The sequence below is a fragment of the Polypterus senegalus genome, chromosome 12, assembly GCF_016835505.1.
Source record: "Polypterus senegalus isolate Bchr_013 chromosome 12, ASM1683550v1, whole genome shotgun sequence".
In the NCBI taxonomy this organism is placed as follows: domain Eukaryota; kingdom Metazoa; phylum Chordata; class Cladistia; order Polypteriformes; family Polypteridae; genus Polypterus; species Polypterus senegalus.
The window spans coordinates 151,021,994-151,046,440 of record NC_053165.1 but is presented as its reverse complement, the minus strand read 5'-3'; the positions used below and the strand labels follow the sequence as shown (position 1 = coordinate 151,046,440).

Genomic DNA, 24,447 nt, shown 5'->3' with positions numbered 1-24,447 from the left:
GAAAATTGTTAAGATTATCAGCATCAAAACCAGACTTTTTTTAACATTGGGGGTACAGAAGCGGTTTTAAAAGGGAGCGGTACAAAGCCAGTGTCAAGGGATGAGTTTATTATTGTTGTAATAGTCAGGATTATGGCATGAAGGCAGGATTTAAGTAGTGTGCTGGGGATGGGGTGCAGTACAAAAGTAGCTGGCCTCATCTTACAAAGCAGGTCAATGAACCAGATCCCAGGATTTGTAATGCTGCAGCAACAACTGCTGAAATATTATATCACCACAGACAGTTTCAGAATATATTAAATATAATGTCAAACTAGATACACATCAATCACTTAAGAAGTGACTGAATAGAGAATCGTGTCAACTAAGCTAAGTAAACAAGTCATATGAAAGTCTGATTTAATAAGCCGCTAATGCTGAATAGCCCTCTCTGTTCTATACACTTTAATGGTCACATGTATGTATAATTTAATATTCTATTTAGGCTGAATAGTTCTCTCTGTTTTGTACACTTTATGGTCATATGTTCTGGTTTCCTCCCACAGTCTAAAGACATGCAGGTCAGGTGAATTGTTGATGCTAAATTGGCCCTAGTTTGTGTGTTCACCCTATGATGGACTGTCCAAAGTATTGTTTGGATAGACTCCAGCTGTCCTGCAAACATGCCCCAGATAAGCAGGTTAGAAAACTGGATGGATGGTTATACAATTAACAGGCTAGTAATGCTTGAAATAAAAAACAAAAAAGTTAAAAGGACTTCACCAGGATCAGCTTAAAGCAACAAACATCTGCTCTAGTAAAAAACAATAAACAATAGCAATATAGAGAACATCCATTAATTTTCTAATGTGTTTAAAAATTACACATCTGTATCTATATATGCATGCATTATTGTAGATCTACTCAGGCACATACCTATACCCATATAGTTTAAGGTGTACAGTATGGCTTAAATTCCGAGTGCCGATTTCTTATTGGTGAATGAACAGCTATTCAGCTCTAGCCTGACGATTTAAACACAAAGCAGCTAACTTTGAGTAAAAGGGTGCCATCAGGTATGGCTTAAGGAGATGCTGTAGAGTGATTATGTTGTTTTGCTTTCTGCATTTTCTGTCTTTATTAACCCATTAGTTTTTGTTGTATTACCCTTTACTGCTATACATCTGTGGTTTGGTACTTCTTCTAGACAGAGCATTACACAAAAACTACAATAATACAATTATCATTTATGGCAAGTATGTGACATGCAAATGAGTTTAACTTGAAATTTTAGAGTCAAGAAGCACAAACATTAGGGTTATGAAAGATAAGTCATACTCACCTATAATGTCAACAATATGAAGATGCAGGTCATCTTTCAAAACGTTTAGTGTTGCAGTCAGTGGGTCTTTAGCATTCGACAACAGGTTAAGGTTCTGTTTCACATCATTGGCAAAGGAAAGCCAGAGCTTGCCATAGTCATCTGTAGAAATTACGAGGGGCCTACATGCAAAATATAGAAGGGTAGTTTTAAATGCAACAAGCTTAGCAGATATAAATAACACTTGATGTGCCTCATTTCCTATAAATGGATGTAATCATAAGGACAGTATCAATTTTTGATATTTTGAAACTGACACAGTAGAAGTACTGTATATACATATATATGTACTATTGAGGACATATTCACATCTCATGCTGGAGTTAACCTGATGATTTATTCCTCCACAGGAACACAAACCACTTTACTGAAATGGTTTAATTTTCACTCAGGAATATCAAATAATAGAAGACTCTCAAATTGTAACACTCATTGCAAAATACAATACAATGTACCAAATATTTATTTTGATCTGCTTAGAGGTTCACTTGTTTATTTTTATCTGAAAATACTACTTACAACAAATTTAGTTTGCTGTAATGGATGCATTTAAGTAAAACAACGTATCAGTAGCATTAACCAAAAATAACAGTTAAATTGTCATTTATTATATGCATATTCCAGAGTCCAGAATGCTATATACTTACATACACCGACTCCACTCCACTACAGAAGATTAAGCAGTAAGGGGTCGGTGTATTGCAAAGCAAGCAGGGTACTTGAGACATCTGAATATCTAATGCCATTAGACTTATACGTAGCTGTCTGGTGTTGTACATTGGGATTTTTATATATCCTAACCTTTGTGTATGTATTTTAGAACCATTGTGTTCCATTTCCTTGATAAACATACAGTTATAAATTTGCTATCAGTAATAACACTGAATCTTAAAGTACTGTACTGTATTTGTCATTTTTTGCCACTGAAAAGCAACTAAAAATCTATACTATCTTAGCGACACGCATGACAACACCACAATTATCTGCACATTCATCTAACTGACTTTTGAAAAAGACAAACCCAAATATGGTCTGTCACAGCTATTTGTTAGTAGGAGTCATAAAAGTTATTTAAAACACCAATCCACCTTTGTGAACTGAAGTTGTTGGTTTATACAACTGCTAATAAAGATTACACTATCAAGACAAACGAAAAGTAAAATGAAATGTGGGACAGCATTACAGAAACAGAAATATTAGGGTAACAGATAAAATAGCATTTCTGATGTAAAATCCATAGACACTAAAAAATAATAAAAAAAAAAAAATAACCACAACTGGCTCATCTCTGTATATCCAGGCAAGATTGGCACTAGTCAGGGTCACCAAGACATCTGCAACTCTATCAACTTTGAAGGAATTGACTTCAAGGACAGTCCAGAAAGAAATAAGGCAAAATTAAATATGCCAGCAGAGTAAAGTATACATATGTATACACCAATCTAAATGCAGCTTCCCAAAATTATTTATGTAAGACTCTTGAGATGAAACAATCGAAGACTGTAGGTGGTACAAAATTCGAATTTACTTGTCTGCTCTGTGACCACTAATTACATCTGCTGCAAGTACAACACCAGGTATCATCTCTAGAACACCATGGTAGTGACTTCATCATATAATAAAGTTGTATCTCTGTATCAGGGCATGAAAAACCTGCACAGAGAGAAAATATAACAGAGACACCCAAGTGCAGAAAAATCCTGGAGGAAATCCACTGCACTTTGGTAGATGTTTTTTTTTTTTTTCCTGCAGGACAATCATCCACCTACAAAGAAAATAATACACTGGAATAACTTTAAAAAAAAAATAAAGGTGCAGTCCAATCAATAGCATAATACTCAATCCAAACAGCAATACAGAGCTTAAAATTTATTTTGTGTCCCGACTCTTTCGCTAAAATTAATGGGCAACCATTCTCTATTAAGTCAGCAGGCTTTTACAATCAAAAAGATTAAAGGAATATCCAAAGATAAAAATCAAGCAAATTGATCATGACAAAAAAAAAAAAAAAACAGCAGAGAAACTAGGCAGAGTAATGATAAAAAATTTAGAAAATCAAGAAAAAAGAAGAAGCCAGCTAGCAATACTCACATTAGCCAAGGTAAATAACTGTAGTTGTTGACAAAAAGTAATCAGAGTTGTAAAGCAAAACTTGATAAAAAAAATGCAAAGATGAAACAGTACAGTTAGGGAATAAGTGTTTTATACTACAAGGAAAACACAGACCTCATAGACAGGCTGGTAACATCAAAAGCATCAAGTATGAAACAAACTGTTGATGTGTAAAAATAAAAGTAGTATCATGACTTACGTATCTATGCCTGGCCAAATCTGGAACTGATTTTGTCATCTTACTTGATGATTTAACTATAGTTATTATAGAGGCTTCCAACCAAAAGTACACTAATGCAGCTTCCAGTTTATATACAAAAATAAAATCCCAGATTCATTGTCTTGGCACACAATGAATTGCTAGCCAATGAACCAGAACAACGTATTTCATATGTGGAAAATCTGAAAACTCTTAAATTAGTTAAATTTCTAATTTAATTCCAATTGACTTTTCTGAAAAAGAGATCAACGTCAGAACCAATTGAAAAAAGAGCAACTTAAAATGACAATACCAAAACCTTAATAATGACAACTAATGAACAAATCAAGGATTAGGTGATGGCAGGTGGTCACAGTGTTGATGCAGTTATCGGATGCCAGAGATTTTCAACCAGTTACTCTGTTTCATACTACTGTGCCTTACTTTAAATAAATCCAACCAAGTGGCTATGCTCACCTGAACCAACATAATTTGGAAAGCATAAAGTGAAATTATGGTGAAAAGTTTTAAAAAACACTTGGAAATAAAATGTGATATTCTGTACATTTACCTTGTATTTACCTTTCTAATTCACACATGAACTGCTTAATCATACACAAATGTACACAACACTTATGGAGGTTATTGGACAAATAAATAAATATGGTAGCCTGAAAATTTGTAAACAAAGCTTAAGCTCTGTCCAGTTTTTGGGTAGCAGATGGGTTCTGTCTTCTAAGTGTGACCAGGCAGCAAATTTTCATGCTGAATTAAATTCTTCTAGCAATTAGTGATAAATTTACACTACCTGACAAAGTCTGGCAACATGAAAGCCAAAGAAAACTCCAGTTCTGATATTTCCTCAGACTCTAAATGGTAGGTGAGATTTCCAACAAGATCTAACTGTGCACAAGGCTCTTCCATCAAAAGACAGCTCTGGCAATTTACTGTAGATTTGGCTTCAAGTGAATGGACATGATGTGTTGCACTGTTAAATACCTGCCAACATAAAAATGGAAGAAGGGTGTAATTTTAGATTCATATCTTCAGGGTAAGAATTTTCATTTATGTTTTATATCACTAACATAGCATTTTACCTTCAGTTTGCTTTGTGGAAAGCAGAGTTCAACATGAGGAATTGGAGTAGAACTGTAGCTGGTAATAAAAACAACCAAACGTAAGCAGTCCTTTTGGTAAACTTTGCAAGCAGACAAAGATAAAAATTCATTGTAAGTAAGCTGTTCTACTTCAGAATGTGCCTGTTGTGATAGCTCTGCTGGCAAAGAAAAATACTGATTGCTTGATGGAAGGAAACTAATTTCTGCCGGATTGTGTGAAGGCTTTACAACTACCATATCATCACTGGTAAATAACAAAGAAGAACCCTTAGTAGGGACAGTCAACATTTCTTGTTTACTCATTTCGTCAGAGTCTAGAGTTGTAGAATCTTCCTTCTTTGATAACTCGCTAGTAAAAAGCGTTCCCAAACCATTCAAGTTTTCAGAGGATTCCGTAAAGTTGCCATTATCCAGGAGATTCTGGGTTGGACTTTGTAGAGAAAATTCATCCTGAGAAAGCCTTTCAGTTTCCTTTGAGTATTCTTTGAGTTTGCTTCTTTTTCTAAACCTCTGTGCATTATTCTCTGACTTTCCCATCTGTTGTAAGAGAAAAATGAATGAGATCAAAAAAAATATTAAACTTTATGCTTTGATTATAAAAAACTAGCTGTCCCCCGAGGCTCCACACACGTAGTAGTGTAACAGGACAAACTCCATACCAATTTGAACAGAGGCTGCCATGTGAGTGAGGAGAGCCATGCCCGGCTCTTCACTCCTGACATCACACTTCGCCCTCCTCTTGTCCCACAGCCTCTGTCTCGGATTAGAGATGTGTCACAAACATTTACATCAGTTCACTACAAAATACTAGTAACACAAGGCTGAGTTACTTCTTAGCAGAAAGATAAGCACATGAATCAGAGACTCAAGCAGAAGGTGCTGTGCTGGAGTATTTTCTGAGATCTATAGTGTGATATAAGTCAGTATGGGTGGCGCTGCTGAGCTAACATTTGTAACTCAGTTTTATATGTAAGTTGAAACTTGCACCAACAATGTCCAATAATGGGAATTTTTAAAAACCCATATAGTGCTTTATTATATATTTTACAGAAAAAAACACTTCATAATTTTAAATAAAATTATAGTGAAACAATATTGTTGTACTTTAAATCACAAAATACAAATAATTTAAGCTAACATTATACATAGTATTTTCACCTTATGCTTAAACATCCAATGGTTTATGATAATAACACAGTACCTCAAAGAGTTGTAGAAGGCATAACAATGCCCAGTATATACAAAAAGGTGAATAAGTGTAGTACTGTCTATCACTAGATGTTGAGACTATTAAGCAACTGTTAAATCATTCAAACACTACTGTTCTGAGATAAAAAAAAAATACTAGTTCACTCTTTCCCTATGTAGGATGATAGAAAAAAATGGTCAGATGCTAAACATATCAAGTCATACCGTATATACCTGCAGATAAGTCGGACTTGATTTTACCGTATGATTTTTGGTATTTTATAATGTTGGTCGTATAAGTCGAATGTGGAAAACTCACGCTATTAGTCCAAGAGATTACGATATACTAACGCCCACCTGAGAGAGTAACCACGGAGCACACTGCCTTTTTTTTTCTATTTATTGTGCCTACGTGAGCACACGGTGATACCCAAACTATTCCGAAGTGACGTTTACACTGTTTTGTGTTTTTTGTATCTCACACCCTCATACACCTTTATCGTAAAAGGATCCCTTATCTACGATGGAGCGTTTGATCAGAAGAAAATAGGAAGCTGGTTTTAATTTAAACATCATTGAAGTAGTGAAAGAAATTGTCTGAGAAACTGATCCAAGATTGGATGAGGCAAGAAGATGTAAAAAAATAATAATAATAATAATAATAATTTAAGTGTCGCATTTTTGAATGGGCGTATAAGTTGGGGTCTGATTTTATAATCGCTCAGGTTTCAAGACTCGACTTATATGTGAGTACTGTATATACAGTAATTAAACTCTAAGTTCATGTCTCTTAGAGAATTAGGTGGTGACAGTTGTAAAATTTCAAAACTTCATATCAAAATATTTCACCCAAAAATAAGATTAGGAGGAGATTAGGAGTCTAAAAGTAGTTAGAAATGACACTACCTCCGCAAATACCAGAGTAACAGAATGAACACTGATACAATGTTTAGGTTCTCAACTTAAAACTAAAAGTCTTTCTTTCTTAGTCAGTTTCATATTGTGGAAATTTGTAAACAATTACAGTGCCTAAAAGTCTCTGAATTAATGCTCAATGTAAAAGATACCACATAAAATACGTGTTATATGTAGCTCCTGGAAGTGTTATTCACACTTACAATAACTGATGTGCCCATGTAAAAAAACTGCTCTTTGGGGGCCCAGTTTTCATCCCACATAAGTTTTGATTCAGAGAACAAATCATAACATAAATAATACACTTATAAAAATGAAACTATTTTTTGTACTCAGATACTTTATTATAATTCAAGGCAGAAATATCCTACACAAGTAATTTATGCAGTTATGTTTTTGCAACATGGATGGATGGGATCATTTTCAGCTCCATCTCACAAACATTAATGAACATCACTGTGCGTAAAAATTGATTGTTACTGGGCAATTTAAAGAGTCTGGACTGAATGACAGGCAATGGCCCAATAAAGATAACAAAAAATTACCCACTAAGCTCTAACTTCATTAAAGAAAAAAAGAAAATAATCCCCAATCTAATGTACATCTCCTGGACAGACTTTGGCAAGATACAATTTTAACTTTATTTGTTTTCAAGCTCCAGATCATTGGGAAATCTGTTGATGTGCTTTACTGACATAGGAAAGTCTATTCAAAAAGAAAACAGAACATTTATTTTTTCACAAAGGAAAGTGGGAACATGGTAGAATAATCATCTCAGATGTGCATCTTATAATTGTTTTAGAAGCAAAAGGGTAAGAAATTAGAACATCGTAGCTACTGGTAATCAAACAAGACAGATGAAATAAAATTATCTTTTGCTTGTAGACCTTCCTGAGTCTTAAGCTTTTTAAAAAACTGACATAGGCACATGTTCACTCTGTTGCCATCTGCTTGAAATGTAATGTAAATGTATTGTGTAAATATAAGTTGGGGGAGTGCACGCCATTAAAGCCCCACTGTTACAAAGAGTTGGGGAGCATGCACTGATTACTGTACAGCATGTTGCCGCACCCACCACATGACAGACCACCTGGATTGGGACCCCGATTGAGGCTGTTGACAAACTTTCAATACTTTTTGACAAACTCAACCTACCACATTATTAACAGATTCACATTTCACTTTCCCCTCTATAGCTATAAAAAGCAACAACTTTATTTCACTTAAGGCACTTTTCTTACCAGGCTTAGAGTGTCATGGGATCCAATGCCTACAAAGAGGGATGATGCCAGCTGCTGTTTCTCCTGGTCCTTTACATTTAATGCCACTGGTAACAAATCTGATTGTACTGCTGCATTTTCAACTAATTTCTCCATAGTAGTTGCTTCTACGTCAGGACAAGATGCAGAGGGAAGATTAACGTCTTGTGCGGTTTCACTTTGAGGTAGATAGCCTTCCTTACCCCAAACTTTTTTCACACCTTCAAGCTTAAGACTGTTTGATCTATAAAAAAAATAATCAAGGAAGAATAATTCTGTAAAGTTACTAGATGCAATGATACAGTTGAAAATTAACGCAAAGGTACTTCAATGCAAAGGACGTTAAAAATGGGAACAGTTTCAACTTTAAAAAATTCGGACATGAGCATCAGCAGGCTTTGTGCCCTAGGAACCAAGTTACCCGAACCATTCTATAACATTTCAGTAATTATCTACTGCTATAATGTGGCTCTTTGTGATCATAAAATAGGTCATTACGATAGCAATTGACGAGAAGAATTCATAATTAAAGGCAGAATTACAGTATTTGAGGGTTCATCTAGAGTGCCTCTTTCTCTTGCATAATTTGGCTCAAAAACTAATCAACACATCGTCATCTCATAACAGGCATAAGTTCTGAGTTTGATATCTTTCCATTCAGCTATTTTAGCTCTAGTCTGTTCTCAAGAAACAGTCACATAGACACACACCCATCATTGAGATATCGATGTTTTTGGAATCGGGGACCTTTAAAACATTGAGAAATAAAATTTTGATAAATCTAAAGTTGTTGCTCCCCCCTCCCCATAGACAATAGTTTATGGGGGTGCTGAGCACAAAGCCAAAAAGAAAAATAATATAAAATACAAATTAAATGTTTTATTACAAGTATTTAGATACAAAGTAAACAAACAGTAGTTTGCATTAACAATGCCTTTCTTTAAAACTTACCCCTTTTTCTGTGTCATTTCAGCACTGTTCCCTGATAAACCAGAACTTAACGAGAGTCCTGTAGGAGACTGTCTTCCTGCAATACTATAGGATGAAGCACTAATTGGTAAAGACAAGCCATATGGCTCAAAATTCAGGGCTAAAAAAAATAAATAAATAAACTTTTTTGTTATTCATTCAAATTAAAAGAAACCCATAATCTCTCAAACAATTTATTCTGGTACATCCTTTGGAAGTGACTTAATTAATAAACATGTTTTCCATGAAACATATCAATTTCCATATCTGTTGCACAAAATGGAATGACCATATAATCAGTATATTTTTCAATTCTAAAGCACATTAGTGTACTTAATGCAGAATTTAAGTAGAAGCATGTACTAAACAATATTTTGGCAAAAATGCATGTGTTTTGCACGATTTGAGCAAACAACTGGAACAGTGACTCATGGATTACGTGACACAATTCACACAAGATGTTTTCTTTTTTCCGTGCACATTTTTCACATCATTTGCTATGGTACAGCATTGGTCACCACAGGGTTCTATTATATCATAAATGTTTATCTTTCTGTTCTGCATGAAAATATCAGAATACAAATTTTTCATGGCCATCAATATAATCTACATTGGGTAAGTAACATAAAAATTTCAGTCAAAAGCATGACGTCAGGCATTTTGAAAAAATTTTTACTTTTTGTAAATATATAGAAATGAACAAAATTTTATTTAAAATAATTATTGCATTTCTAATGACTAACGTTTAAATTTATTACAGTCTTTTACTTTGTTGAAGCCCTGCAACTGCAAGGAGATTACACATTCTTATTGTGTCTAGTTTTATTCCACATAGCAAAAAAACAATTGTTAAGTTAAATGGTAACTTTAAAAGATTCTGGCAGTCTAGTGTCACAGAGTGTGAGAAAGTGCCTTGTGATGGTTCGTAACTTCATTGAGATGAGGTTCTTACTTTACTACCAATGTTGATAGGGTAGACCCTACATTGCAGTGACACTGAATTAGAATAAGCAGATTTAGAAAACAGATTGATTAATGATTAGCAAACTATAGGCATTTGTATTATGATGTAATTTGAACTCTCTAATTAGGTGTTATTTTTCGTAATTGACTCTAGGAATTTAGTAGTGGATATATAAAAATGGAAAGAATGTTTGTCAAATAAAAATATGTTTTTATACAAACTTTTGATCAGACTATAAAAAAGAGAATTAATTTGCAAAAATGACAAGGATGAATCACGTGGAAGAAGATCAAGAGATTAGCTTTTTCTGTTTCAAAAAAGAAGAAGAACAAATCAGTTGCACAGCATCAAATTTAGTAATGCCTAATAACAATTTACAATTTTAAACCTTTCACAGTATGAAAGGAATTTAAATGAAATCTACGCATAAAATCTTAATGATTAATTAACTGATGCTAAAAGCTGTTAAAACTCATCAAAAATAAACAGTTATCTTATAGCTTTCTAAGGAGGTTTTATTTACTTATACCTAAACACATCATTTTTCGGCAGGCTTCTATGCAGCATACTATGTTATCTGTAAAGTATTCCAATGCCAAACCTTTAAAAAAAAAAACTTGCTTTATTTAGGATTAGCCACATTCTACAAACTGCATCATTTACCTTTGGCTTGAGAAAGTTCCTGTTGTCTCTGATGAGGTGGTTTGTAAGGTGCAGCTCCACGGTCTAATGCATTGGCCACAAATTCATCCAGAAATGACAAAGATATGTCTACCTACCAAAATGAAAAACTTAATTCCATTACTAAGAAAAGAAAATAAGCTCTTGAGCACTGAAATAGCAGAATCTTGCTTTGACTTTTCAACCCATTTAACTTTCATGCATATAAGCTCCTCTCAAGTCTCTCTGGAACGATCATTCCATAATTTTCAGTGAAAAAAACGGCATAACCAAATTTAAATAATAACAATGAGAACCTTCACATACTGTATTACGCATGTGAATGTTGGAGGAAAGGTATGAAAACATTCTAATTAAGTCAGAGTGATGTAGTAAAAATGGACAGATTAGAAAATGGGTACACAACTACATTACATAAAAACATTCAGAACCTCTCTTAAAGTACTGGACACAAACACAGCCAGTGAACTCAGTGGGTTTTTAAAGGTAAATTTTGCCAGACACACAATACACCCCCTCCCCACCTGACCTCAAAAATATGAATTTTGTTCTTCTGATTTACACATCAAGTAACAGGTGAATTAATCAACTCAAGAGCATTATGTAACACTATCTTCCATGGGTACGTACCAAAAGGGAAATCATTGCTCACAAAAAAATCACCCATTGGTTCATTTTAGGTTTGTTAGAAAGGATAATATTAAACCATGTTTTGGAAAACATCTTGTTCTCAGAAGAGACCAAGTTTGAGATTTCGGCCTCAATTTACAGCACAATGTCTTGCACAGTCTTAACTCTTACTATGCCTAACAAAACTGTCCCCAGTGAGGTATGTTGTCAGAGGTATCATGACTATGGAATGCATCTCATCGGCAGCAACTGAGCAACTTCTTAGACTCGCAAGAAAAATGGATGGATCACAAAGGAACTTGCTCTAATCTGTTAAAGTGCCTGAAACAAGGGACAAAATAATCTTTTGTTGGGACATGACCATAAGCACAGGAATAAAGCAATACTTGAATGTCTTAATATGTAAATAGTAAATATCCTCGAGTGTTTTAGGATAAAAAACATAAAGGAACATTTATTGCAGTATTCAAAGATCAAAAGTTGTCTTTTAATCATTCACCTTTAGACAGACGACGTTTTATTAAAAAAAAAAAAAATCTTACTCTGCTCTCTTCTTACTCAGTATACTGTTATTTTGGTTTTTAGCTGTAAAGAGGCTGAAAACGTGAGCAGCAGGTTTGGTAAGTCAATTCGTGTACCCACTGTTCTGCACATTTGCTGAAGGCACCCACTTGCTGGGGAGAGAGTAGATAGCAAGGACTAGGGATACCTTTCAATACAATGGCACCTATTACACACATCAGCAAATCTGGCTAATAACTAGAATATGTCAAACTATTAAATCCATATAGCATGAAAGGAGGAGTATTTTCTTAAAATTTACTTGACCGCCACTTTCTTTAGAATCAATACTAGCAAAGCTGAAGCAGAATCTGCAACTTAACAGGCGTTTAAGATCTTTGCTTGAAATATGAGAGCTACCATGTTATTTTATTATTAAGCTAACATTTTTTTAAGCAACAAAACTTAAACATGAATAATAAAATCAGTACCTCTATATCTTCACAACTTGCATCCTTGGGTAATATTTTTTTCATTAGTTCTCTGTCATCAAGTAGTGCTTTCATTTCAAATGCATGTTGTCTCTGAACCGTATCCAGACACACACTATGCTTCTCAGCAATTTCAGTTACAGTGCTGGAACAAACAGAGTCACTTGCAATTTTTGTGATTGCTGCCATGATCCAGCTCTTTGTTTCTTGTGAAACGATGCTTTGGTCAAGAAGCTTTTGTAATCTTTCAGCCACAATCTCTGGATTAGTGTCTGTTTTAAGATAGGAATACTCTCCCAAAACCTGTGCAAGACAAACAAATGCATCAATAATGAACATACCCTCAGACTATCGCAAATGTTTCTGAAAGGCCATAAAAATGAAGTTTTAAATGTGGCTTATTGCAAAAAATCAAAAATGAGTTTAATTATAAGCTGTATGGATTTAACTACCATGAAAAACTAAACACTGTACTCATACCACTTTTTATATAAAAAGGTTACTATCCACAAGTAGTATAAAATAAGGCTTCAAAGTGATTAAATTGTTTTTTATTTTGGTCTTTGAATATTTAATATTACTGCTGTAATAGCATATTATGCTAATAATGATGCTGAACCAGCATATGTACAAGTATATATGAGTATATATGCAGGATGATCAAACACTTGAAACACAAAGCAAGTTCAACAAAGGGCACAGCAAAAGCCTAATAGTAAGCTGTGGAAGACAACAGCAAACCATACAATTGAACAAAGGACCACATGGCAATAATGTCAATGTCAATTTATTTATATAGCACATTTAAAACAATATAGGAATGATGTGGCTAAAGTGCTTTACAATAAAATAAAAAAAACATACAATTAACATAAAAACATAAATAGAAATAAAATAAATGAACATAAATAAAATAAATAATAAATCGAAGTAAGATTACATAATCACAATGAGGAAACTATCAGTATTACCGAAGGTCACGGAAAGCAAGTGAATAGAAATGAGTCTTTATTCTCATTTTGAACAGTTCAATTGTAGACGACTTCTTTATGTGATGAGGTAAAGAGTTCCCTAGGTGAGGAGCAGCAGCAGCACAAGTCCTGTCTGTCCCCCTTAGTTTTACACTTGGTACTTGAGAGACAACAAGAGACAACTAACCAGAAGATCTAAGCACTCTGGATGTCTGGTGTAAAGCACACAATTCACATAAATAGGCAGGAGCAAGCCCATGTAAAGACCAGCAACAAGATTTTAAAATTCATTCGAAAACTGACAGGCAGCCAGTGTAAAGATGCTAATATTGGAGTAACAGAATCAGACTTTCTAGCCCAAACCAGAAAGCAAGCGGCAGCATTCTGGACCAACTGTAACCTGCGTATCAGGGATTTGCTAATCCCAGAAGACAGCGAGTTGCAGTAATCAAGGTGAGAAAAGATAAAAGCACGAGTAGCTTTCTCAAGATCCCTAGAAGATAAAAAAAAAAAGGCTTGATAAGTGCGCTACATCACAAGTAAAATTCTTCACTACAAACCAAAGCCACAATATGCAGCTTCACAAAGCACTGCCCATCATCTTCAAATATGTAGTATGGTTGAAACTGCTTAGCATTACCAAGACAGGAACTCTTAATTAGTAAAAAGCAAACTAAAGACCTACTTCCTCATGTTTACTTGTTACAATGTAACAATCACAGAACTGTGACAGGTAAGCTAGCCTTTAAAGTTTTTAAATAAATTAAAGACAAACAGGCCTTAGTTTCTCGTGGCCTGGAACCTCTGCAGATTTAATTTTTTTCTCCAGCCATCTAGAGTTTTTTTTTTGGTTTTTTCTGTCCTCCCTGGCCATCGGACTTTACTCTTTTTCTATGTTAACTAATGTTGTCTTATTTTAATTTCTTATTTTGTCTTTTATTTTTCTTCATTATGTAAAGCACTTTGAGCTACTTTTTTGGAAATGTGCTATATAAATAAATGTTGTTGTTGTAGTTGCAGCCCAGCAGATTAGCTCTCCCTCAACCACAGTAGTGCATTAGGGGTGAGCTGACTATGTCAGACACTGAAATAGCCAAGGCACCCGAGTCTGTCTGTTGTTGGATCCATTTTAAGCATACAGATGGTGGCAACCAGTCACTAGCGACTGAAATCAAGCTTACCATTTTGACTACAATATAGCCACCATTCCTCTTTAAATGAATTTAAATGAATGAATTTCAGAAATTTTCTGAGCGGTTGATCTCTGGTGAGTTTTAAAGAAATTGAATAAATTGTGCGTTGGTTAAAATGTGGTAGTAGTGAAGGACTGGGAGAGGTCTTCCAAATTCATTTGTCAGCCATTCTTCTCATGAAGATATATACTGAGTTTCAGCACTCTGTCCATCTTTTCTGCCAATACAGACTAGCTCGCGCTTCCATGAATTCAGGAGTGCAGTGATTTGTCAATGTCAAAATGTATGCAGCATACAAAAAAAGAAAAAATTGAAATACTTTCAAATAATGAAATAATAAAAGGCAGTAACATAGGTGGGGGCGACCAGGGGGTTTTTCAATGTGAATGTTTGAAAAAAACAAAATAAATCTGGTAATTAAGCAATATTATGCCATGATTCCTAAAAAGACCTTTTCATCTTACCCAGCTAATGACTTGAAGGAATCTCTGTGGAAAATTACAGTTTTCTTTATCCAAAAGAGACAGATAGGACTCTACAGCAAATAGTCGCAACTGTTTGTCTTCAATTTCATTCTCAAAGCCTAGTTATTTATTTGAAAAATGAAAAATAAATAAAATATTAGCCCTAATTTAAAGTGGTGTGCATATAATAAGCAGATCATAAGACAATTTAAAAACTGTGTTTATCTTTAGACCTAGGTTTCTGTGTACTTTTACAAATGGTGCAACTAATAATGCAATTAGATATATATTTATCAAAATCTATTACTTGATTAAACACAGAGAGAGTTGAAAGGTATGTATTAATTTAGTACTCCTGTCTATGGCTTACATTTATTAGCAATAGAATATATACTGCCTTCAGATAAAATATCAAACTGCATGAGATCATAACTTTTTACTATTTGAAGAAAAAAAACTTCAGTTTTTATCAACATTCATTAGATACCAAGGTTCAGCACTTTTACCTTACAAACAATACAAGTCATATTAATAAAACAAGCTTTTATCTATCATGAGTCTCATTTAAATGGCAGACTGTCAAATCAACAGAATCACAGATGTACTGTGTAGTTATTTTTTTTAACATTTTGATTACCTTCAGCAAGCAGTCTGAGAAAGTTGTTTGGTATATCTGGTTGCATCACATCACCTCCTAAAGAAAATACAGTGTTCATGGTTTTTACAAACCACTCATTATCTGGGGCATATGTAGAAGTATTAATAGGAAACAAACCAAAAATGCAAAATTATAGCTTTGTATTTATGTCAAACAGAACAGCATTCTTACTTTATTACTTGAAATTGTTGATCTACGAGGTGTGGCAGAAAAGTAATGAGACTGGCAACACTGCAAGCGATCTGGCAACGCTGCGCTGTTGTCCTTGATAGAGCACGTGTATCAGTACCCTCCCATAGCTCAGTGCGAGTTTCAACTCCTTCTGTTAACTACGTGATTTTTGTGACTGCTATTAGCGAAGTTGTGTTTTTGGTTGTGCGTCACGCAAAATGGAACAGCGGAATTTGGAGCAACGTTGTGCCATTAAACGGCAAGTGTGACGTTTGAAAAGTTAAAACAGGCCTATGGGGAACATTCTTTATCCCGAGCTCAAGTTTTTCGCTGGCACAAATAATTTTTGGAAGGCAGAAAACACGTTGAAGCTGAACACCGTTCAGGGAGGACTTCAATTTCGAAAACCAATGAAAACATCGAACGTGTGAACACTCTTGTGAGATCAGACCGTCGTTTAACATTAAGAATGTTGAGTGAACAATTAAATTTGAACAGATTTACCGTTCATCAAATTTTGACTGAACATTTGCACATGCGAAAGGTCTGTGCCAAAATGGTGCCGAAAAACTGCCCTCTCCATAACAGAATTTTTGACCTCAAAAGGCATTCCTGTGGTTCCCCAGCCCCCTTATTCACCTGACCTCAGTCCGTGTGACTTTTTCCTTTTTCCTAAACTGAAAAATGTCCTCAAAGGACGTCATCTCGGGACTTTAGAAAACTTTTTTTAGTAAATAAAAAATCGGTCTCATTACTTTTCTGCCACACCTCGTATTGCTTGCAAAAATTGATTGAAAACACATCTTATTAATACTGGTGCTTAATATGGAATATAACAATCGGTCACTGCACATATTTCTGTGTGGTACTCACTTGTAAGCAGAAGGAAATAAGAGCTATTCTGTTACAGTGACATGATTGGATGTGGTGGTATGTACTATGCATCCAGCTATCACTAAACTTAGTGCAACAGTGAATGTACTGAAACAGCTAATTGGGGGAGAAGATTACTGATTTTCTTCTTCTTAAATCATAAAAAGGATATTTTTCTGCCAGTTCAGTCACTTTTCCAACTAGGTCAATAGTAGTATATTCATCTTTACTTTGCCATAAAAAGGCAAGCATCTTCTCCACTATGACTATTACATTTTGACCATTTGTTATTCGATAAAGCAGCTCCAGAGTCTAAGGAAAGAAGAAAATATATTACTACCTTGGTAATAAATGACTGAACTAATTATTAGAAGATGTTTCATGCCACAGTTTTCTACTAATTGTTACAGAAATCTTAACTCTCTTATTACATTTTTTTACAAGCAAGGAAATAGTTACATTTTTTTTTGCAAGTTTGAACTTCAATACATTTTCAAGAGAGTAAAGCATTTACAGGCAAAGTATTAGTATTATAATGTTCAGTGAATAGAGAAAGAAAAAATATCAAAGAAACATTAATAAAAAGTACGTTCTTTTTTCTGGAAATCAAGTTTGTATTGTATCGAACTGTTCCCTACACAGAAAACATGTTTATCCAGCACAACATTACAACACCAACTAGAGAAAATTAGGAAAATAATTAATACTCTCTCACTGATTATTTTAACCACAGCCCTGTGGCCCACAAGCTCAACAGACCTCAGCATATTATTCAAAAAACAATTAAGAATTCACCATCTGCCTACAGCTCCACCACTAGAAGAATATGTTGATCATAATTGATTTTTCATCTCTTCCTGTGGTTATGTTAGTTTCCCGTACCTTTATCTTTTCTGTTCATGTTTAATAAGATATTGGATTGTTGACTTTTGACTATTTACTTACTTATCTAACACTTCTATGAAGAATGAGTTAACAAATATTACTATCACATTTTCTTACATTGAAGAGTTGGTGAATTTGGTGACTTGGTTTACAGCCTCTTTAGGCACTAGACGTCATTATCTTAACTTGTTAGGGTAATGTAATTGCTTTAATTAACAGGCAAAAGGATTTATTTTACAGCATTTGAAATACAAAGGTTGCATGAGATGATTCATTTATTGTGCTATCCTTTTAATATTTTATATACAGCATCTTCTTTATTAAAACCCCTGTGTGCGTCCAGGTGTCTGTGTGTGTGTCTTCTGGTGAAGTGCGCATGCGCGGGGCCACACGGCACGTGTTCAGTCTCTTCCTGTGCATTCCCTGTGTGTGCAGAGAGAGACAGAGAGAGAGACACACACACACACAAGTGCTTGCGTACAAGAGACAGACAGACAGACAAGCACACACGCCTGCATGCACATACACACACACACACACACACGCAGGCAGGCCCGCACCAAAGACAGACACGCACGCACGCACGCATGCAGGCAGGCAGGCCCGCGCGAGAGACAGTCACGCACGCACGCCCGCACGAGAGACACACTTATACACACACACAGGCAGGCCCGCATGGGGGACAGACATGCACGCGCACACACACGCACGCACGCACGCAGGCCCGCGACAGAGACAGACATGCACACACACACACACGCACGAACGCAGGCCCGCCACAGAGACAGGCACGCATGCACACATACACACGCGCAGGCCCAGGACAGAGTCAGACACACATACATACACGCACAGGCGCACGCGTGCATTGTTGGAATGTTACTTTTCTTGGTTGTTTATTAGATTACGGATTTTTCAAATGTTCATTTTTTCCCCTGTGCTTAAAATTCATTAAAAAGGTGTTTTTAGCGGCGGTCGAAGGCTATAGAGCAAACTCTTGCAGTGTTAGTTTTCTCTGTTGTTCAAGGTTTTCTTAGTGTTATTCAATGTTTTTACATTTAGTTTACTATTACGCTGTGCATTCAATGGTATAATTAACTATATTTGTGCTTAAAATCTTAAAAAAATATATTTACATACAGTTCATACGGTCTGGAACGGATTAATTGTATTTACATACAATCCTATGGGGAAAATTACTTCGGTTCCACTGTATTACTGTCTGACAAAATTACAGGCATTTTACGGAAATACAAACCAGTATTACTGAGAGAGAAAATTAAAGGCACACAATACAGTGACACATATACAGCCACATGCAAGGTCCTTTGCCATTTAATACAGACTGTTCCTACTAATGTTTATGCACTACTGTTCTAGCGCCCGTTATTGTAACGGGCTTAATGTCTAGTATATAATAAATCTTTACTTTTATAAACAATGTTGCAAGAGTAAGGACTGCATTCAAACACAGCAAGCAAAGCACATCATTTATTACATAAGCAATAAATTCAAGTACAAATTATTGAAAAGGTCTCTTTACCTCACGCTTGATAATTGGATCAGGATGATCCAAACACTGAATGATTGTCATTTGATGCTGAAGGGCAAGGTTTGGATCCTGCTGAACTACGTAGGTGAGAGCTTTTAATCCTAAAATTAAAAAGTCCTTAATATTTTATGATACATTACAAATAAGTCTGTGCTTTAGAAATTTGCTTTGTGGAAATCATAGCATAATACTTCTTACAAATTAAGTAAATTATACATTTGCAGAAATTAAGCTCTATTGGGAATATCAAGCATTCCCAAATAAATCTAAATATGCATAAAACAAAACACGTAGTGACAGTAGCTAATATAAAAAGCACAAACACAGTAGTTTATTTCATATGAAAAAATTAGATTGCCTCTCACATGATGCTCTACCCCAACAGCAGCTTACATTTTGATATAATTTTCAAAATATCAAACTTGATATTTACAAATAATTGCACAAAACAGCTTTATAAAGAGAAAAATGGTACTATGGAGCAGATTGAATTGTAAAGGTGTACTTATACATTAACAGACAGACAAAATATATTATTAGATAAATTGTGATTAAATTGGAGTATGTATAAATGAAAAATTACATAGATAAAATTAAAAAAGAAGTATATTATAAAGTATAAAGTATAAAAATAACTAATCATTACAGTAAAATTTCCAGATTAAAATGTAAAGAATGTAAAACTGTGGATACTGAGAATTAACTGATGAGAATAAAATGCATACAGTAATTCAAATATTTTCTATCTAAAAGGATATGTGGAAGAAGGAAACAAATTACAATATGAACAGAGAAAGAAGTGAGGTGCTCTGTAAACAGCAAAATGTCCATGCCCTTTACAACCATTTGAATATGATCTCAGATCGGCAGATTAGCAGTGTTTTGATGTTTGAATTCTGAAGAAAAATGTTAAGTCAATAAAAAATACAGAAAGGGAGGCAGCTACTCTAATAAGGTAAAATGGAAACATACCAAGGGAAAAGCAATGAAATTATATCACCAACTAGTTGTGTTTTTGTAATTATAACAGCACAGTGTTTGGCCATAATGGTAATGAAAATATGTTGGAAAAGTGAAACTGTTGCGAATATAAATAGCATGTATTCTTAATATATTTTTGGCAATTTACAAAAAAAGCTTTACGTTCTATTTAAAGAATTAATTTGCTAATTACGAAGGTGTTTTAAATCAAGAGTATCATCAGTTATATCAAAGTGGCTTTACCAAATTGCTCAAGATATAAATTAGGCATCATTTGTAAGGTGCTACTATTAAAAAGCTTGATCCCACAATTTGCCTAATACCAGTACATCCAAACAAGTATTAGATTCAAAAATAAGTTAAACTATAGTTAACAGCATAAAGGAAAAAACAAAACAAAAAAAAACACTTTTTCCACATTTTAAAAAGATGATGTAAAATAGAAGCAACAGCATAGTGTTAAACTCTTACCCAAGTACTTTAAGTTAATTTTATGTGACAGAACAAACTTCCCAATGCACTTTGCTGCCTTCTGAAGTAAATCAGATTTTGGATGTATAGTATATATGGTCTTCACACATTCAAACAAAATTGCTAGAGAGAAAAAAACTCAATATTAATAAAATGAAATTATAATTAACTGTACTTTCCAGCCACTTCTAGTATGCTCTTTATGGGAATACCACCATCAAGCTAGGAGAACACAAGTAGAAAAATGCCTTGTAAACTCAGAACATCCTATTACTTGTATTAATTGTAACTTGAGAGATTCACTGATTATTACAACTCTTTAGCTGTTCACTGCAAAGGTAAATTCCTCAAGTATGAATATCTTGCAGTCAGCACTGATAAAAGTCAATGCTAATACAATAATGTGTAGAATGTGACTACACTTTCTCTGCATGTGAAGGCTTCATAGAACGAATAAGAATATCCTGTTTCTTGTGTAGAAGACAAAAAATTCACAGTGATGCTTTTCTGCTGGGGCAAACCAACAGTGCAAATAACAGCTCAGATTCAAAAATCCAAGGCAGGACATATTACTGGGTAGGTTGATTTCTCTATCTGGCACACAGGGGCTGGTGTCATGGTCACTTAGATTATATACAGTACATGATATTAGATAATTGCATTTGTTGCCATATCTTGAATAATAGTATAACTATGAAGGAACCTTTTAGCCTTTTAAATTGTGAGCAGAATTTCTCCAAAAAGTTCTCTTCTCTTCGAATCAAAATAATTGGTAGGTGGTGCAAGAGAACAAAATTGTATGAACACTAGGAAATTGCAAAATCATTAACATGTTAACTGATTTTGACATTTTAAAATGCAGATAATGAAGTATAGTATAGAATAAGAAAAAACTATTTGACACACAAGATCCTGGGACAGGTTACTGAAAAAAACGTAGCAGTCACATCACAATGTAAATTGATATTGAAATAGTGAGGGTCTGGATAATTTGTTGTGAAAGCTGTTTATTTTCCTGGTCAGGGTAACAGTATTTATGGCTTGGTGAGTGATAGAATTGAGGCATCTTCTATTCTAAAAACTTTAATTGGATTCAGACAGGAGGATCTGGGAAGCCTCTCAAGAGTGGTGATTTTTCTAACAGCTTTCCCAGTAATAGCATGAAAAACACATACCATGCTGGAAATCCCCATTATCAATGATACTAGTTAAAGTGACAATGACAGGGTTGGTAATCCAGTACACATAATGTTGAAATACCTACTATCCTCATTGATAACCAAATGGGATCTACTGTCACATATTATTTTTGCAGCCATGATGTCAGTCATTGATGACATTTGTCTCTTAAAAAGCCTTCTGCAGACCTGACTGACACAAGACCACTGAAGACAGATCAATGTGATTGAGCTACCCAGTGTAACTTTTGATGACACCGGATGGGTTTTACATTAATGGTCATTTTTGTTTGTTATTGTCAGTTGTGCAAGCTTAAAATATGCTGTGATTTACAAAAAGCAATGAGTGGGAAAATCATATGCAGAGTATCTCGACTGGAAATTGTGAAGCATGCAAGCGAACCTATTCCTATGTTTATTTGAGTGTTACTTCCTCACCTTTCAACCAATGTTTCATGAGAATTATGCAGTATATTTATTTTTGCACAACAGATTTTCCCTACTACAACCCAACTGACTGAAACTGTGCAAACATAACAACAAGAATTATATATATATATATTGTCAGGGATGCCAGGGGCCATGACCCTGCCGGGACGTCATGAGGGACCGGATGTGGGTCTGTGCCCACCCTGGATCACTGGTTGCCTTCCGGGTTGCTCTGGGGGCCATGGAAGCTCCACCCTGTAGGGGCCCGTGGTCACCGCCAGGAGGCGCCCCAATGCCTTGGGGACCTGTTACTTCCTGGTAACTGGTGTGGCGGAAGTGCTGGGGGGAAGACTTTGGACGTTACCCGGAGAGCTGCCGGGAGGACAGCCGGCACTTCCGCCACGCTGGGCGTGGCCAAGGGAGGAATGCCGGGAACACCTGGTGCTCATCCGGGTACTGAATAAAAGGGGCCGTCTCCATTCATTCAGGGCTGGAGTCGGGAGGAGGAAGGACGAAGCACAGAGGAGGTGTGGAGGCGGCCCGAAGAAAGGCATTGTGAGGCCAGGACTGTGAATTGGGGTTTGTGCACGTGACTGGGTCTGTGTGACCATTTAACTGGGTCTGTGTGACCATAATTATTGTTGTAAATATTGTAAATAAACGTGTGGTGGTTTGAAAACAACATGTGCGCCTGTCTGTGTCCGGTCAACTTCCACAATATATATATATGTGTATATATATATATATATATATATATATGTATATATATATGTATATATATATGTATATATATATATATATATATATATATGTGGGACTGTATTGGACAAGTGATGAGCAGTGCCTGGTTGTCTCCACACATACCGCTTAGAATTAAGGCCAAAAAGTTCTATCTTTGTCTCATCAGAGAATCTTATTTCTCACCATCTCAGAGTCCTTCAGGTGTCTTTTAGCAAACTCCATGTGGGCTGTCATGTGTCTTGCCTCCACTCATCACTTGTCCAATACAGTCCCCACAGTGAAGTATGGCGGTGGCAGCATCATGCTGTGGGGGTGTTTTTCAGCTGCAGGGACAGGACGACAGGTTGCAATCTAGGGAAAGATGAATGCGGCCAAGTACAGGGACATCCTGGACAAAAACCTTCTCCAGAGTGCTAAGGACCTCAGACTGGGCCGAAGGTTTACCTTCCAACAAGACAATGACCCTAAGCACACAGCTAAAATAACGAAGGAGTGGCTTCACAACAACTCTGTGACTGTTCTTAAATGGCCCAGCCAGAGCCCTGACTTAAACCCAATTGAGCATCTCTGGAGAGACCTAAAAATGGCTGTCCACCAACGTTTACCATCCAACCTGACAGAAATGGAGAGGATCTGCAAGGAGGAGTGGCAGAGGATCCCCAAATCCAGGTGTGAAAAACTTGTTGCATCTTTCCCAAGAAGACTCATGGCTGTATTAGCTCAAAATGGTGCTTCTACTAAATACTGAGCAAAGGGTCTGAATACTTTAGGACCATGTGATATTTCAGTTTTTCTTTTTTAATAAATCTGCAACAATTTAAAAAATTCTTTTTTTTTGTCTGTCAATATGGGGTGCTGTGTGTACATTAATGAGGAAAAAATTAATTTAAATGATTTTAGCAAATGGCTGCAATATAACAAAGAGTGAAAAATTGAAGGGGGTCTGAATACTTTCCATACCCACTGTATATATATGTATGTATGTGTGTATATATATATATATATATATATATATATATATATATATATATATATATATATATATATATATATAGAAGCGAAGGTCTGTGATACAGTTTGCATATTTGCAAAACTTTACGACCTATGACACACTAACCGAGCTCCCCACCTAATTCTCCTATATATATATATATATATATATATATATATATATATATATATATATATATATATATATATATATATATATATATATATATATATATATATGCCTTTGATTCTTGTATGTCTAAGCATTATCCTCTGATGAAGGCCCTTGGCAGGGGCTGAAAGCTCAGGAATAAAAACTACTTTATGATACGTGATTCATTTTCTCCCTTTGTGGATCTACAGCTGCAAATATATATATTATATATAAGCTACTATATGTCAATAGTGGTTGAAAAATCGATCATTTTACTCAATTAAACAAAAACAAATCTAAATTGTAACAAAAATGATCAGAATTTATTCAGCTCCTGAAAAATGCAGTT

The 24,447-nt window shown here is 35.2% G+C and overlaps 1 protein-coding gene across 1 annotated transcript in view; it reads right to left on the bottom strand.

Moving 5' to 3' along the window:
• Positions 1-24,447, bottom strand: part of ap4e1 (adaptor related protein complex 4 subunit epsilon 1) — a 45,017-nt gene that overhangs the window by 4,523 nt on the left and 16,047 nt on the right. The window contains exons 9-20 of the mRNA XM_039770322.1: positions 20,607-20,729; positions 19,146-19,255; positions 16,890-17,029; positions 15,653-15,765; positions 15,016-15,134; positions 12,388-12,690; positions 10,748-10,859; positions 9,103-9,241; positions 8,134-8,395; positions 4,769-5,326; positions 4,480-4,670; positions 1,322-1,482 (exon numbers count right to left, since the gene is read on the bottom strand). Of these exons, the coding sequence (XP_039626256.1) occupies positions 1,322-1,482; positions 4,480-4,670; positions 4,769-5,326; positions 8,134-8,395; positions 9,103-9,241; positions 10,748-10,859; positions 12,388-12,690; positions 15,016-15,134; positions 15,653-15,765; positions 16,890-17,029; positions 19,146-19,255; positions 20,607-20,729 (2,331 nt within the window). The remainder of the gene's footprint in view (positions 1-1,321; positions 1,483-4,479; positions 4,671-4,768; positions 5,327-8,133; positions 8,396-9,102; positions 9,242-10,747; positions 10,860-12,387; positions 12,691-15,015; positions 15,135-15,652; positions 15,766-16,889; positions 17,030-19,145; positions 19,256-20,606; positions 20,730-24,447) is intronic.